Source organism: Hemiscyllium ocellatum, chromosome 31, assembly GCF_020745735.1.
Source record: "Hemiscyllium ocellatum isolate sHemOce1 chromosome 31, sHemOce1.pat.X.cur, whole genome shotgun sequence".
NCBI classification, from domain to species: Eukaryota; Metazoa; Chordata; class Chondrichthyes; order Orectolobiformes; family Hemiscylliidae; genus Hemiscyllium; species Hemiscyllium ocellatum.
In genome coordinates, this window is record NC_083431.1 from 9011393 (window position 1) to 9028955 (window position 17563).

Genomic DNA, 17563 nt, shown 5'->3' on the forward strand with positions numbered 1-17563 from the left:
CCCTGCCCCATCCTTACCTTCTGGGCATTTCCCTTGGGTTGGTCCATGCTTTTTGGCAAACTGTTAGAGTGGTTTACCTTTGCCTAGTTCAGGGCGACTAACTCTGTTCTTAACGCCTTTCGACATTCACAGGCCGACAGTCAGACTGCATGACCACGTTGCAAATGCACTGGCTGCAGCACTCACCCTGGAACCTCTGGCCCAGAGGTGGAGACGCTACCCATTGCAGCATGAGACCTCCTGTTTTTTTCAATTCTAGCTCTCCAGCGAGGAACTTCTGTGCTTCGTCAGTCTTCTTTAATGACCCTGTTAACCTGCATTGGACCTTTGAGTATTGTTTGCGTGTGTATCCCCAGATCCCACTCCTCTCATACTCCATTTAGAATAAGAATAGTTACAACCCATAAGGAGATAATTTAGTCCTGGCTCTGCAAGAGATTATTTTACAATGAGCATGTGCCTTCTTGTTCTTTTTGACAAAGTGCACCACCTCACAGTGGTTTGTATTAAAATTTATTTGTCAAATCCCTGTCCATTCTACCAGTGTGTCATTAATCCTGTACTTTTTCACCATCTTTCTTTATATTAGTCAACTCCCCCAATTTAATGCTATCAATAAAGTGCACTTCCAAATTCCCTGTCTAAATCATTTATGTGAATGATGAACAACATTGTTCCCAGCACGAAGCCTTCTGGACATCATTTCCTGTCTTGTACCAGGAATAATGACTTTTAACCGTCACTTTGTGTTCTATGTTATGTCCAGATTGCTATCCATTCTGCAAATTGCCCCCTGATTTTACATGCTCCAGGTTCGGTCATGAGTCTGCTGTTCAGGTAAGAGGTTGTTGATTAAGAGGTTGAGTACATTGCGTCTGTTCTTGTTGAAATACTGAAGAATGAAGGCGACCTTATTGAAACATTCAAGATTCTGATGGGGTAGATGTGGAAAGGGTGTTTCTCCTCATGGGAGAGTCGAGGATCAGAGGGCATAATCTCAGAATAAAACTGCACATTTAAGACAGAGATGAGGAGGAATTTCCTCCCTCAGAGGGTTGTGAATCTGTGAATTCTTTACCACACAGGGCTGTCGAGATTAGGTCATTGAAGGCTAAGATACATTTTTAATCAGAGAGAGAATTGCGATTATGGGGAAAAGGAAGGAGAATGCTTATCAGATCACCTATGATCTCATTGAATGGTGGGGCAGACCTGGTGAGTGAATGGTCTTATGTCTTATTTCAAAAATCTAAATATATTACATTACCTGCCTTTCCTTTTCCAACCCTTTCCATTGCTTCTTCATCATTATGTATTCAGTTTTCTACTCTATTTTTTAGTAAGGATCGCACTCCCCTTCCCACCCACTGCTGTTTAACTAGATCTACTGTTGTTCTAGTTTCCCTTTCTTATTCAGCAATAGCATTAAGCGTCTGCCACCTTTCAGGCACTATCCCTTTTCTAATGGACTTTTATACACACGTAATAGCGTCTCTGTTACCTCTTCCCTAACTTATTTGAGTGTAATATGGAGACATATGAAGAACAGACTAAACAATAACACAGGGCAAAACAAAAAATCACTGTCACCAAATGAGCAATGGATGGGTGGGGACAGAAGAGGTGGGGAGAGGAAGGTAGTGAGAAAGGAGAGCAGAGGGTGAGGAAAATGGATGAAGGAGAGGAAGGGCAGCGTGCAGGGGAATGGTTGGGAAAGTGAGGGGAGATTGAGATAAAGAGAAGGGAGGGTAAGGGAGCTGGAGAAATGGATGGATCAAGAGGGAAGAGGAGAGGTGGGGAAGGCAGGAGGGGGAGAAGAGGGAAAGGGGAGGTCAGAGAGTAAGTAGAAAAGATTATGATGAAGAAGAGGAGAGGGAAGAAAGGAAGGAATGGGAGAGATGACTGTACCCCCCCACCCCCAAACCAACTCTCAACCCAGCTCAGAGGGATCAAGTCTTCAGATTAGAAAGGAGAGGAGTGAGAGGAAGTCTCACTGACTATAAGAGAAGATGCTGATAACCCTGAATAGATACTTCCTGAAGCTGGGTATGTGGATAGATTCTCTTGCCTCAGACAGTAAACAAAAAAGAAAGATCCATCATCAGTATAGGCTAATATTGTCTATTGTCTAACATTAGATTAAGTCTCCAACTGCAAAACTGATTGCTTATATTATATTTGAAGTTAGTGACAGAGAGATGTACTGGGGCACTGACTTTATGATGCTCTCATTTGTCCTGAAGGCAATGGATTCTGTTCTTTATAAGTATTGCAAAGTGCTTGATGATGGAGACATCTCCACTTGAGTCTATCTAAGGTTGGGTTTTCTCATGCAGTGGGATTCAAATATCAAGCTCGATGGTTGGTTTTCAGATTGTCCTGGATAAAGACAATAGGATGAGGAGACACTGAGCTAAATGTCAGAGTTCAGGAGAGCTGACAGGATGCTGACTAATAGATGGATTACATGCCAGGATAAGCAGTGAGAGCAGGAGGTTTGAAATCATTCAGAAGGATGATGCAGTAAAAGGCATTAGATGACTATAGGTGACTGTGATTAAATTAGATGGGTCCCTTATACCTATGAAAGTCAATCCTCTAGTTGGATCATTCCCACTGCCCTAACACACTTTAAACAGAAATATAACTACAGTACATGACCAATCCCCATCAAATTCTGAAGAAGGATCACTGGATTCAAAGCGGTACCTCCGTTTCTGTCTCCACAAACCTGCTGAGTTTCTCCAACAATTTCAGTTTTCATCCCATGAAGTAGTTGGTAAATTGTGAGGTTCAGGGTCCCTCAGACCTGGAAAGTTAGATGCTTCCATCATAGGCTTGATAATGGAGGGCCTGGGGTGGGGGTGTGCCTTCTTTCTGGATGTGAAGCCTTCTTTCTCCGTAAAGATAAGTTGAAAAATCTAGAGGGGTAGGCAGATAAATCATTGCTCCACCTAAACTATTGCCTCTGAGGCTACCAGGGAAACTCCTCTGCACCTCTCACACTGAGCTGTTGTAACAGATGCAGGTAGGAATTATACTCGCCTTGGGGAAATCTAAGTAATACAGTGACAGGTTCCAGGATACCCTGCCTTGGATTCAGAGTCAGCCTGTCCAGGTCACTAGACTTTGGGATTTCAGCCAGTTGTTAGTAAATATGAGCCACACACAAAACTCCTCTTCTTTGAGATCAATTCCTTTCTGAAAATATTAGCCAGTGTTGAATGCATTCTGTTGATCGCTCATCATACATAATTCAAAAATCTGAGCTCTTAAGCTGCAAGTTGACAATTAATGTCAAGCCGCATGTAATAGAGAGGAGATGCTTAAAAATATAACCAAGGTCTCCCTTTACTAGAATTCCTCCAATTTATTACTGACTGTCCTGTAATCTTAGATTACAATGTGTATAGAGAATCTGTCCTGTAATCCTAGATCACAATATAGTAAACTGTGTTGGTTGCACTCTCATAACTGAGTCAGAAAACTGCAAATTTAAATCCTACTCCTGAGATTTGAACACATAATCCAGGCTGACAGTCGCAGTGCAGTATTGAAAGAGTGCTGCACTGCCAAAGGTGCTGTGTTTTGGGTGATACATTAGATAAGACCCTGTCTGTCCTCTCAAGTGGATGTAAATAAGCCTGTGGTACTACTGAGGAGAAGAGTAGGAGGGTTCTTCAAGCTGTCCCAAATTAATATTTAGTCCTTAATTAAAATACCATTACCTGGTGTATTAGTTTACTCCTGTCTATGGGAGCTTGCTGTGTACTACTGATTACTGCATTTCCTAGGTAATTACAGGGACTGTAACTTCTGAAGTATTTCATTGACTGTAAGGTTGCAAAAGCAGAATAAAAATGCAAATTATTCAGAACTGTTTGGAATCTTATTAGATGCAAAATGTTTGCATGTTTGTCTCTCACACAATAATTGCACCACAAATAACTCACATAGTATGGGAAATTCTTTGAGCTGTGATAACACAGATACAAATCCTTCTTTGAAACAAAACTGTTCAGTACTAAATGATTAACACAGTGTGCATTACAACATCTCTCTCTCTCACACACACCTCCCAAACTTATGCAGCTTTCAGACACAGACTCTACATTCATTTGTAATGAACTCATTACTCAGTGACTTCCAAGTTTTCCTGGTTCAAGTTAGCTGAGTATTCTTTTGTTGGCAGGTTTAAACTTGTTCTCTCTCATTTACAACTCATCCCTCCCTTGCAGCCTCTGCTCCCTCACAACCTTTCTTACTTAGAACTCTGCATCACTGTAGTTTCTGTTCACTCAAAGTTGCTAGACCTTACAATTTCTCTGCCACCCCTCAGGTTCTCTCTCATTGTCACCACCCTGGTGCTCAGACTGATGTGTTGCAACTTACTTTCCCACTGCTCCTCCAATCAGTCTGGTTCTCTCCCACATTTCCTGCTGATAGGCTCACTGGTGTGATGCAATTGAGCCTATCAGTAATAAGCACTGAAGAAAAGCAGCAAGTGATTGGAGGAACTGTTCCTTACAGATTTGGTCACTTTTGTGTACTGGAAGGAGTTCGGGGGGGGGAGGTGTTTAACCTTTCTCTCATTAGTCACCCTGTGATTGAGTGTTCCCGGGTTCTTTTGTCCCTTTGTTGGGACATCTGAGGATGAATTCACATGTGGTCTAATCCCACCACATCCCAGGTAGTTTCCAACTTTGGACCACGGACTTCTAGAAGTATTTCAGGTGGACACAGATGCTCAAGAAAGGCACTGTAAAATTGCAAGCTTGTTCTAATTGTTTTATTCTCTCAGGAACATAGGAATTGACAGACAATAAAAATCACAGGTTTATCAAGCTTGACATCTTGCCTGTCAGTTGGTGGAGTTGTCAACTATCAATTAGACTACAGACATGAGGGAAGGAAGAGTTATCAGTGTTGCAGAATACAGGGCCTAAGTCCAACTCACCTGTTCCTCCCAAGCTGACTGCACTTACCACATGTTCTGTAAGATTATTCAGTGACTCTATCACCAAATGTCCTTTTCTGAAAGAAATCTATAAAATTTGTACTTAACTGAGTGAAGTCATTCACAACTCCCTCCACTGACTTGCTACAGAGCCTGTTCTGTAGAATGACCAGTCACTGACTGACTGAAATATTATACGGTATTTTGAACATAATAGAACATTCCAAGGTGCTTCTCAAGAATATTGGAAAGCAAAGTGTGAAAGTGAGCGATATTAGAAAATATGAGGCTGGATTCGTAGAAGCAAGATCATACAGGGAGGCTTTACAGAGAGTGGTAAAGAAAGAGAGAGAGGTGGAGGGAGAGAATCCTGGAGTATTGGCAGATAAAGGCACGGCTACTGTTGGTGGTGTGATTAAAATGGGGATTCATAACAAGTGAGAAGTGAAGGATGGGAAATAGGTTGGAGAGTTACGTGGCAGAGGAAAACACCAAGATAAGGGAGAGAGACGGTCAGGGAGGGATTTAAAGACTACGTGACAATTTTAAAATAAAGAAGTTGCTTGAGTGGGAACTGGCGTAGGTCATTGTGCACAAATTTGATAAGGGATAAACATGCCGCATATTAAAGCCAGGACCTCTAACAGTGCAGCTCCCCCTCAGTGCTGCATTGGTTTGTCAGCTTGAACCTTTGTGCTGGAGAGAGATTTGAACCCTCAACTTTCAGACTCAGAAGGGAGCATGCAACGCACTGAGCCATAACAGACACATGATGCTGAGCTACCCTGGGTAGTGTAATAATTCAGTGAGCCTTTGTCATTCTCTGAGAAAGTGACATAAGCCCTACATCATTCTGACAACGGGGAGCTTTCTCCTTCTCCTTCCATGAGTTCATGTTGACAGTGTTCAGTAGACTTGCTCTCTTGAACAAACAGGACCTGAGCTGTGAAGGACTGTGGGTTGACAATTTCATATCAAGCTGTATAGAAGGGTGAGAAGCAGATGGTTAAAAATACAGTAGGATTTCCCTTTACCAGAACTGTGCTGACTTAATGCTACTGCCTGCTCTGTATATTGCACCAATAATGCATGATATCATCGTTAACCATTCACATACTGGGCTCTAACAGTGAACCTTACGCTGTGCACCTCATCCAGCCAAACACAGTATCCATATCAATTGCATTTTGGTCTGTCGTTTAATCTCATGTACACGAGACAGAGTTAACTAAATTGGTAGCATTTCTGCTTCTGTGGCCGAAAGTTGGTAATTCAAATCCCCATAGATTAAAGCTCAGGCTCACACATTCAGTGTGATACTGAGGGAGTGCTGCACTGTCAGAGGTGCTGCCATCTGTGAGAAGTTAAACAGAGGCCTTGTTCACTCCTTTGAGGGAATGTAAGTTGGCCCTCAGCACTAGTTTGAAGAAGAGTGTGGCAATTAGTACCAGTGTTAGAAGTGGGAGGGTTTGAGAGGCGCTGTCTAAGAAGACTGGATGCCTCTTACACAGATGGGCTGACTGGCCTCCTCTTTGTGCCACTATGAATTTGTATGCAGGTGTTAGGGGTGGGTAGGGGGAAAGCAATCTTAAACGGCTTGTGCTTTTAGAAGGAAGATTTACAGTGTTTTCATCACTCTGTTATCATTGGAACTCAGACAGTCTGCAATCAATATCGCAACTTTACAGCAACATCAGGGAGATGAGACACAGGATACGTTTGTGATTTCCATAATGATGAACAGCGTCTGACCTGGAGAACAAGCAGTGTTGAACAACCCCATGTCCCTTCTGCAAATAACTGTGGCCCACTTACCAGAACAAAAATAAGCCAGCAACATTCGTTAACATGGAGAGGGTGGAGAGGCTAGCACTGTTTTCCTTAAAGTAGAGAAGGTTATGAGGAGACCTAACAGAGGAATTCAATTTTATAAAAGAATGTAATAAGAGCAAATAAGGAGAAACAGTTTCCAGTGACTAGAATATCAATAACCAGAGGACAGGAAAGTGTCAAACAAAAGAATCTTGATCCATTGCTGTAGGGTCATTAGTGTCTTGAGGAGACCATTTGACACAGAGTTTATAGCAGCTTTCTACAGAATAAACTGTTCAATCCGGGAGGGAGAAAGGTCATGTTGAAATCAGCAACTAGAATCTGGAGTGCCCTGTTTCATAGGAATGTGGCTGTAGGATCAATAGTAGCCTTTCCAAGAGAAAAACAATTACAGGGATATAGGGTAAGAGCAGAGGAGGTGAAATAACTAGAGTGTTCTTGAAAACAACAAGCACAGATTCAGTGGGCTGAATGGCCTCTTTCCGTGTTACACTATATTATTCTATCATCTTTGTGTTGTTTCAAGTCCCCTGCTGTGTCAATTTCAAAGTTAATGGTTTGATGTTCTGGTTATAAAGGCACAAAGAGAAGAAGAGATCATTATTCCTCAATGGGAAACACCCCCTTCGATCATGCATCTCCCTAAAAGTTCCTGATCAAACAGCCTCATATCTTTTTTTTAAAGAAGGCCTAAAAAGCTGTAAAATTTCACATTTCATAGTGCGTTAAGTATAAGACTTCAATTAGAATATTGTGTAAACTACTACACACAGCACATCAGGAAGGATGTGAACGTCCTGGACAGAGGACAGAGACAATATTTCCAGAATGAAGCAACTTTGTTAGAAGATAGACTGGAAAGGTTAGGATTGGAGAGGTTAGGGATGGAGAGGTTAGGGGTGGAGAGGTTAGGGATGGAGAGGTTAGGGACGGAGAGGTTAGGGGTGGAGAGGTTAGGGACGGAGAGGTTAGGGACGTTGAGGTTAGGGACGGAGAGGTTAGGGACGGAGAGGTTAGGGACGGAGAGGTTAGGGACGGAGAGGTTAGGGGCGGAGAGGTTAGGGACGGAGAGGTTAGGGACGGAGAGGTTAGGGACGGAGAGGTTAGGGACGGAGAGGTTAGGGACGGAGAGGTTAGGGACGGAGAGGTTAGGGATGGAGAGGTTAGGGACGGAGAGGTTAGGGACGGAGAGGTTAGGGGCGGAGAGGTTAGGGATGGAGAGGTTAGGGATGGAGAGGATAGGGTTGGAGTGGTTATGGTCGGAGTGGTTCGTGTTGGAGAGTTTAGGATTGTTTTCCTTAGAGATGAGAAGCCTAAAAGACGATTTGACAGTAACTTACAAAACCATGAGAGATTTGGATCGAGTGGCCATAGGGAAACTGTTCCTGCTCATAACGCAACCAGGAATGAGAGGGCATGGATTTAAAGTATTTGCAAAAGAAGCAAATTTTTTTCATACAGTGAATGGTCAGGCTATGGAATGCACTGCCTGGGAATGTGATGGTGGCAGATTCACTTGAGGCATTGGATGATTATGTAATTATTGTCATTACTTGAAATATTGTGCTATATTATAGGGTGGGGGGTTGGGCGGGAGTGAGGTAGTGGACGTGGCACGACATCGAGATGCTCATTCGGACAGCCAGTGCAGACATGATGAGCTGATTGGCTTTCTCTTATTCTGCGAGGTTTTGGCAAGCTTCACTATCAGGCTTACCCTCCAATTCCTTCTTATATTGTAACCCTAAACACAATCTTACCTTTACATTCTGCTGGAGGTGCAGTAGATGTGTTGTGTACTCCAGGCAAATTCTGTTTCTAGTAGAAAGTGAGGACTGCAGATGCTTGAGATCAGAGTCGAGAGTGTGGTGCTGATAAAGCACAGCAAGTCAGGCAACATCCAAGGAACAGGAGGAAGTCCTTCCTGGTGAAGGGCTTATGCCTGAAACATCCATTCTCCTGCTCCTCAGATACTGCCTGACCTGCTGTGCTTTTCCAGCATCACACTCTCAAGTTCTGTTTCTACACCTCCTCACAGAGGCTCATAGCCCAGAGATTGTTCAGCCCACTGTGTGTGACATGAAAGGATCTACAGCCCTGCACTATCCCCGCAGCCTCACAATCACTTCCTGTTCAAATGTGTGTCCAACTAGACCATTAGGAATGTGAATAGCAGTAGGCCATTCAGCCCCTCAAGCCTGCTTCGCCATTCAATAAGATCATGCCTGGTCCAACATCCCTCACATCCACTTTCCTGCATTTTCTCCATAACCTTTGATTCCCTGACTGATCAGAATCTGTCTGTCTATTGTGGCGACACATAGCAGAAGCAGCAATAAGATGACTAAATGGCAGAAGCACCAACAAAATGGCTGGAGGAACAGCTGAGTTAAAGAAGCAGGTCATTTTAAACAGGAAGCGCACTTCAGCTGAAGTAATAGCTGTCTCAGCGGAAACAGGTTTAAGATGATACACACAGTGGGCCCTGTGAACATGGTCAACCATGAGCAGATGTGACTGCTCATAAAGGAAAGCAAGAAAGTGGTTAGACAAGGTGCTGTCTTGAGAAATGTTGATATGGAGCACTTTGCTCAAAAACAGGTCCAAGAACCCACACCTAGAAGGCAGCAGACCCTGCCCCAATCACCCGCCATGTTTTGCTGAGAGCCTGGACTGATTGGATAGCCGCCAGCAGAGATGGTCTGAGTACTTGTACCTTTTGATTGCATTAAAACTGTATAATCTCCTTTGTTCAGTGGAAAGGTGCCTGGGCTGCACAGAAACATTCTCCCCATTGGTGGAAAACAATAAAATCTTCAAGGATTGAAATAGACCATGGGTGCTGAGTGATTCATTTGGTCATTTCTCATCATATCTCAGCCTTAAAAATACAGAAGGACTCTGCCCCCATATCTCTTTGTGGCAAGGAGCTCCATACACTCAAAACCCTCTGAGAGAAGAAACGCCTCATCTCAGTTTGAAATTGGTGCCCCTTTATTCTGAGAATGCGCCCTCTAGCCCTAGACCCTGTCCACAAGGGGAAGCAGTCTCTCAGTATTTACCCTGTCAAGTCTGTTGGGGCTGCCCATGGCCAGAGGTGGCATAAGATGGCTGCCTGTGGATTTTTCATTGGCGTAGATATGACGGTGGGAAAGTGAGGACTTCAGATGCTGGAGAGTCAGAGTTAAAAAGTGTGGTGCTGGAAAAGCACAACAGGTCAGGCAGCATCCGAGGAGGAGGAGCATCAACATTTTGACATAAGCCCTTCACCAAGTACGACGGAGAAGATTTTTACTTGCAGTTACAGAATTAGCTTGCCAAGTTCAGAAATAAAGTGAGATCATAAGTTAGGACAATGGTAGCTTTAAGAATAAGATAAATCCAAGGTAACAGGGTCCAGGCAGAACAAAGAATCTTACAAGGTTCTGTACAAACCCACAACTGCAGATAAGAGATGTCTGGGAACAGACAGCCTAAAGTTGTAGTTTAGCAAGAATTAAGAGAGAAGTATGATCCCACAATAACAGAAACAAATAATAAGGTAAAAGGAGAATTCGATTATGTCTTGTAAAACCCTAGGAGATCAGACAACTTCACTGAGCTGTAAAAGTGATTGAGTTTCAGTCTTATTAATAGAATAGATGTTGCCTTATTAAGTAAAAGAGGTAGTGTAGAAATGTTTAGAGTAGGGTCAGTAAAATTCATCTTAGAAGCAATTTCCTATTTAAAACACATAGGCAGCATGTGAACAGAAGGAGTTATAATTGCAGCTGCAAGACAGAAGGCCAGTGTTCACCTAACTTTCCACAGTCAGCTGGGGCAGAGGCTGTTCACAACCCAAAGGCTAAAGAGTTCGAACATTAGTTGTAACCATTAACTGTATATACAACTAACATTATATATCTTTTATTTGGTTTGATTTATTACTGGCACATGTATCTAGGCACAGTGAATATTGCGAATTTTATAGCAATTAGTGGGAATGAGCATCTTTTTCTATCTCCTGTGAGTAGAATAGTAGAAATTATAAGATGAGTAACAGAATTTGATAAGGATAGAATGAATAACAGAGTTCGAACAGTCCTTAGAGATAAGCAAATCTGGCAAATGTCTGAGAAAGAATATAACTGCTCATACTGCAATGTAAATTAATGGGATACATTATAAGATCCCAAGGCCTGATGATAAACATGTCTGGTAAAAATGGAGAGGCTGTCCATAGGGGTGTCAATCATTGATCAGGTGTTTTATAAGATTGGATGTATAGAATAGGGGGATGGAACAACGACATCATGTAATGCATGTAATTACTGTAACGTGAAATGTATAAAAATACTGTATTCAGCTAGGGAAACCAGACTGTCACTAAACTCTCCTCAGAAGTCATAATTAAGATGGCAACGGGGTCCCATGTGAAAGCCAGATTCAGAGTAGTCTCTGGCCTCTCCCACCCATGTGGTAAAAGAGCTTTGAATAAAATTCAATTGTGCTGCTCAACACAGAACACAAGACTCTTCTTTGACATCTCTCTCCAACAAAGTCTCTTAAGAATCCAAATGTTTTAATGACATCACTCTCATTCTTCTAAACTCCAACAAGCAGAATCCCAATTTGTTTAGCCTTTGCTCATAAGACAATCCCTCCATACTGGGAATCATTCTAGTGAACCTTCTCTGAACTGCCTCCAATGAAATGACATATTTCATTAAACTGCTCACAGCATTCCAGATGTGGTCTCACTAACTCCTTGTACATTTGAATAAGACTTCCCTATTCTTCTACTCTAACCTTATTGAAACAAGGGCCAACATTCCATTAGCCTTCCTGATTCCCTGCTGCACCTGTGTGCTAGCTTTCTATGTTTGATGCACCAATAGCCCCAAGTGCCTTTGTATTACAGCTTTCTGCAGATTTTCTCCATTTAAATAATACACTGTTTCTCTGTTCTCCTTTCCAAAATCCAGAAATTTCACATTTACCACATTATACTCCTTTTGACAACTTTTTGCCCACTTAGTTCACCTGTCACCATCTCTCTATAAACAATGTCCCTCTCATAACCTGCCTTTCCATCTATTTTTGGGTCATCTGTAAATTTGACTACAGTACATTTGCTTCCTTCCTCCAAGTCATTAATACATATTGTAAACAATTGCAGCCCCAGTGCTGATCTCTGTGGAACCCCACTGGTTACAGGTGGCCAAGCCGAAAAACAACCCCTTATCCCCACTCACTGTTTCCTACCCATGAGCCAATTCTATATCTATACCAACATGATAGCTCCAACACCTATGGGCTCTCACCTTATTAATTAACTTTTGTGAGATACTTTTGCAAATGCCTTCTGGAAGTCCAAATAAAATACATCTCCTGGTTCCCCTCTATCCAGACTGGTTGAGACTTAGGGTCATAGAGATATATAGAGCGGAAAAAGACCTTTTGGTCCAATTTGTCCATGCCAACCAGATATTCTGAATCAATCCAGTCTCATTTGCCAGTAATTGGCCCATATCCCTCCAAACTCTTCCTGTTCATATACCCATCCAGATGCCTTTTAAATGTTGCAATTGTACCAGCTTCCACCACTTCCTCTGGCAGCTCATTCCGTACACTCACCACCCTCTGTGTGAAAAACATTGCCCCTTAGGTCCCTTTTAAATCTTTCTCCTCTCACCTTAAACTTCCTCGAAAAACTCTCATAAATTAGAAGGACACAACTTTTTCTTTCATGAAGCCATGTTACCTCTGCTTCATGAGATTGTAATTTTCCAAATGCTCTGCTATGACTTCCTTCATAATTGATTCCAACATTTTTCCAGCAGTTATCCGTTTTTCGGAAAGTTATTCCTGAATCTGCTCGCGCTATCCTTTTTAGGCAGTGCATTTAGATTGTCTGAGCAAGGAAGGGTCTCCTCATCTTTCCACTGGTGTTTTTTGCCAATTATCTCAATCATAGAAATGTGCAGTATGCAAGGGGACCATTTGACCCATCATGTTGGTGCTGGCTGACAAGTCACCATCCAGCCTAATCTCACAATCTGGCTTATAGTTTGCAGCCACACAGGATAAATTGATGCAGTCCTTTCTCCAGCCTAGCTTGCCAAATGAGCTTCCCGATGTTAACTGTAGCTGTACTTACACATCGACCTCTTGGAAAAGTCGGAGTTTGTCTGGGAAGATCTCGGATAACAGGACAATGATGTACGGCACTTTGAGAGTCTGGAGCTGGGATTCCACATGCTGATAAACAGAAGGGAAGAGCAGTCAGCAAATGGACAACAATGCTTACACTGCACATTCAACACCAACCTGTATTTATATAACATCTATACCAAGGGAGACACTTAACAAGATTGCAACCAAGGTAGGAGCCATTAGGAGGGGTGCTGCTCGTAACACTGGCAAAGATTGTGTTCACAGACCTGAAGTCCACGTGCTTACCTCCAGGGAATTAAAATGGCGTTAGACTGAAGTGTCAAGATCAGGAACAGGGCTTCTGGGAATGACTGTAATGACTGATCAACACATAGAACTGACCAGGGATCAAACTACAAGGGACCTTTCTGTACTGTACAGCTCAAAGTCACACCCATTATACTGAGAGTACAGCAGTGTTAAGGCTCTGGCACTGCAGTGTGGTGAGCTGCAATGCTGGAGGGACTGCCTTTTCAGTGAGATTTGAATGAAATTAAGATTTAGGAACTTGAAAACATTCAGTCAGGGGTTGGTGTGTTAGTAAATGAAGGGAGAGATGGTGATGGAGCGGTAGTTTCACTGGACCATCAATGCCAAAACTCTAGGCTAATACACTGGGGAAATGGGTTAAATCCCACCATGGCAGGTAGAAATACATTAAAATCCAGAATAAAGAATGGCAACCAGTAATCACAGCTGATTGTCGTAAAGATCCATTTGGTTCATTCATGTCCCCAGGGAAGGAAATCTGATGTCTTTTACTGGGTCTGGCCTACATGTGACTCCAGACCCACAGAAATGTGGTTGACTTTTAACTACCCTCTGGGCAATTAGGAATAATAAATGTTGGCCTGGCCAGTGACATTCACATCCCATGAACAAACTAAAATAAACAAGCACAGGTTGGGAGGCATTCTCTCATTGTAACTGGGATCCCCGAAATTTCCTATTCCATCGTACATGCATGTCCGAGGCGTGTGGCTTGTAACTGCTGCGCCACATGGGAACTTCAGGCTGTCTCATGTGTCCCGGGTCAAGGTGTCAGCTGTTCCTGCTCAAATACAAGCCCGAGAACAGCTGGAGTCATCACACAGCATCGAGGGCAGAAGGCAGGATGGAGAGGAAGGAGGGAGAGAGAAAGATAGGGAGAGTGGGAGAGACAGAGAGCAAAGGAGAGGGAAACAGACAGACAGCAAAATCAAGAGTGGGAGAGAGAGAGAGAGGAAGTGTGAAAGAGAGACGGGGGAGGACAGATGGGGGAGAGAGTGAGGGAGAGGGAGAGAGGGAGAGATAGAGAGCGAAGGAGAGGGAAACAGAGAGCAAAATCAAGTGGGAAAGAGAGAGAGAGAAAGTGTGAGAGAGACTGGGGAGAGAGAGAGAGGGAGACGGAGAGAGCAAAAGACAGAAATAGAGACAGCAAAATTGAGAGAGAAAGAGAAAAAGAGTGGGAGAGAAAAAGAAAGAGTGAGAGGGAGACAGAGGGTGAAAGAGAGACAGATGGTGAGATAAAGAGCAAGGGAGACAGAGAGAAAGGGAGCAAAAGAAAGAGAGAGAGAGAAAGAGAGCGAGATAGAGAGAGAAAAACAGAAAGCGTGAAAGAGAGCAAGAAAGAGAGAAAGGAATCTTTCCTGGATGGTATATTCTGGGACCGGGGGGGGGGGGGAAACCTGCAGGCCTGAAAGGCAGAGCTCGGGGTAATAGTTGGGTGCCTGTTGGGGTGAGTATGATGAGGTGTCAGTTTCTGGTTAACTCTGACACGGTGCAAACACAGGTGTAGGGTGGAGGCAGGACCTGTGAGGTACAGAGGAGGAAGAAACATTGCAAAGAATCAAGCAGCTTGGTGCAATGAGGCAAAGTAAATTCAAGACTAAATGGAACTGAGAGTCAAGACAACACCTCTGCTTTATTGGAACTGACAGTTAATCGTCATTCATTTATTTTCACCAAGCAATTTCAATTAAACATCATCAACAAGACTGTATATAGGTCAGTGAACAAGGCCTAGTAGTCTATTTCTATTGTTAATTTTATTTTAATTTTTAAATAGGAAGTGGGCATAAAGAGATTTTCCTTGCAAGGAGAATAAGATTTGCATGACATTTATAGGCAGTCAGTTGGGCCATTTTGACGTAAGTTATGTGTACAATTTATATATGACTTTCAAAGAAATTCATATCTGATTTTCTTCTGGAATTATTTAGAATTTGCAGCACAGAAACAGTCCGTTCAGCCCAAGATAACCATTCTAGCCCGATAGGTTCACGTTGCCGTTTACGCTCCACATCAGTCTCCTCCTAACTCATTTGATCACACACTATCAGACTATCCATCCACTCTTTTCTCCTTCCTGAATTTATTGAACTTCCCATGAAATGCATGCTTAGAGGTTTACAATTACAAAGGAAGATTGCTGAGGGATGATTTTGCTGCTCATTCATAGCTGCTGCAAGGACACAGTTAAGGAAACACGCTCACTTTCCTCAGAGCAGTGTGATTTATACGACACAATCATTGCATTAAAATCTGAGAGAGGAATGAATAGAGGGGGAGTTTAAATAAACTCCTTATTTATAGACCAAGCAGGACAGCATTGCAATGGAGATGGGAGCTTGAAACCAAACAAGAAGTGGTAGAAAAGGTTTATCCCCACAGGTGGTAGATCTGAGGAATAAGCAGTGACGGGGCATGATGAATGCAACAAGAAAAAACTTATTTAAAACAAAGTGTGGCTTTTTCTCCTTCTACCTGGAGGGCTCAGAGTGACTACAAGCATCAAGTAGATTAGGCTGAAGCAATCGACAAAATTAAAACAGTTGGAAATAAATCAGAATTAACAGGATAAAACAGAGAGAGGAATCAGAGATGGAAATATGTGAGCTTGGACTGTGGGAAAGCAGGCTAGATTAGATTAGATGATTAGATTACTGACAGTGTGGAAACAGGCCCTTCGGCCCAATAAGTCCACACCGACCCGCCGAAGCACAACCCACCCATACCCCTACATTTACCCCTTACCTAACACTACGGGCAATTTAGCATGGCCAATTCACCTGACCCGCACATCTTTGGACAGTGGGAGGAAACCGGAGCACCCGGAGGAAACCCACGCAGACACGGGGAGAACGTGCAAACTCCACACAGTCAGTCGCCTGAGGCAGGAAATGAACCCGGGTCTCTGGCACTGTGAGGCAGCAGTGCTAACCACTGTGCCACCGTGTCGCCCACTACTTATCTCTGAGATCCAGCTTTAATCAGGGTCTTCCTCTCACTGTATTAATGTGAATGTGAGGTGATTCTGGAGTGGAGTTGACCCTCACTTCCGGAAGGCAGGAGGGTTTCTCTGCAAGGATTAGCCTGTAATCCAGCATCCTGTCAAAGACTCCTCAGTCAGTTGGACTAAGTCTAAATCTCCCTCTCTGCTTCATCAGGACAATGTTTCTGTTTCCCAGGTTGACCACTCTTTTAGCTTCTCTCTATCCGACTATTTGAAGGAAGATTTACGCTGCATCCAACCTTACCTGGGAGGGCTTGACACAGAGACGGACGCCATTGACATTTTAACTGATGTCTCCTGGAGTGGCCACATGCCTAGCCAAGCTGTTCCAGTACAGCTACAACATTGGCATCTACCTGACAATATGGAAAATTGCCCAGGTACATCCTATCCATATAAAGCAGGACAAAATCAATCTGATGAATCAAAATCTCATCAGTCCACTCTTGATCATCAGTGAAGTATTGGTGCTTTGATCGTTTGTTGTCACATATACTGAGAAACAGTGAAAAGTGTAGTTTTGCATGCTATACAAGCAGACCGTACCATACAAAGTGCATCAAGGTAGCCCAACAGAGTGCAGAATTCAGTGTTACAGCCACAGAGAAAGTGCACAGAGAGAAAGAGAGAGAGAGATTATTAATATTTGAGAGGTCCATTAAAAAGTCTGATAACACCAGGAAAAAAACTGTTCTTGAATTCCTGAATCTATTTGTACATACATTCAAACTTTTATATCTTCTGTCCAATGGAAGAGGGTAACAGGAGTAGGAAGTGTCTTTGATGATGTTGGTTGCTCTTCCAAGTCAGCAGGAAGTACAGACAGAGTCAATGGATGGGAGGCTGGTTTGGGTGATGGATTGGGCTGTATTCATCAATAGTGCTATCAAGCCTGCACTAGCAAAACAACCATGTGCTCATTGACATAAAAACAAAACATTGCAGAGAGTGTAAAAGTCTGAAACAAAAATAGGAAGTGCTGTTAAAAACTCAGTATCTCTGGCAGTATCTAGAGACGCTCAGGTTGGGATCCAGCAAGTCCATTCAGCTCCTGACCTCATTATAGCCAGCAGAGAAATATGGAAAATAACCCATATTCCAGAGGTGAGGTGAGAGAGACTGCATTTGGCATCAAGGAGCCCTTGCAAAACAGGAAACAATGGGAATCAGGGAAAATCTGTCTGCTGTCGAAGGCATAAAAGGAGATGGTTATGGTTGTGGTTGTTGGAGGTTAGTCATCTCAGTTCCAGGATATCTTTGTAGGAGTTTCTCAGAGGAGGGTCCTTGATCCAATGACCTTCCCT

The 17563-nt window shown here is 43.0% G+C and overlaps 1 protein-coding gene across 3 annotated transcripts in view; it reads right to left on the minus strand.

Moving 5' to 3' along the window:
- The window catches only part of dph1 (diphthamide biosynthesis 1), a 580960-nt gene that overhangs the window by 72909 nt on the left and 490488 nt on the right, over positions 1 to 17563 (minus strand). For all 3 annotated transcript variants that reach the window (XM_060848151.1, XM_060848150.1, XM_060848149.1), the window contains one exon: positions 12930 to 13030. In XM_060848151.1, the coding sequence (XP_060704134.1) occupies positions 12930 to 13030 (101 nt within the window). The remainder of the gene's footprint in view (positions 1 to 12929; positions 13031 to 17563) is intronic.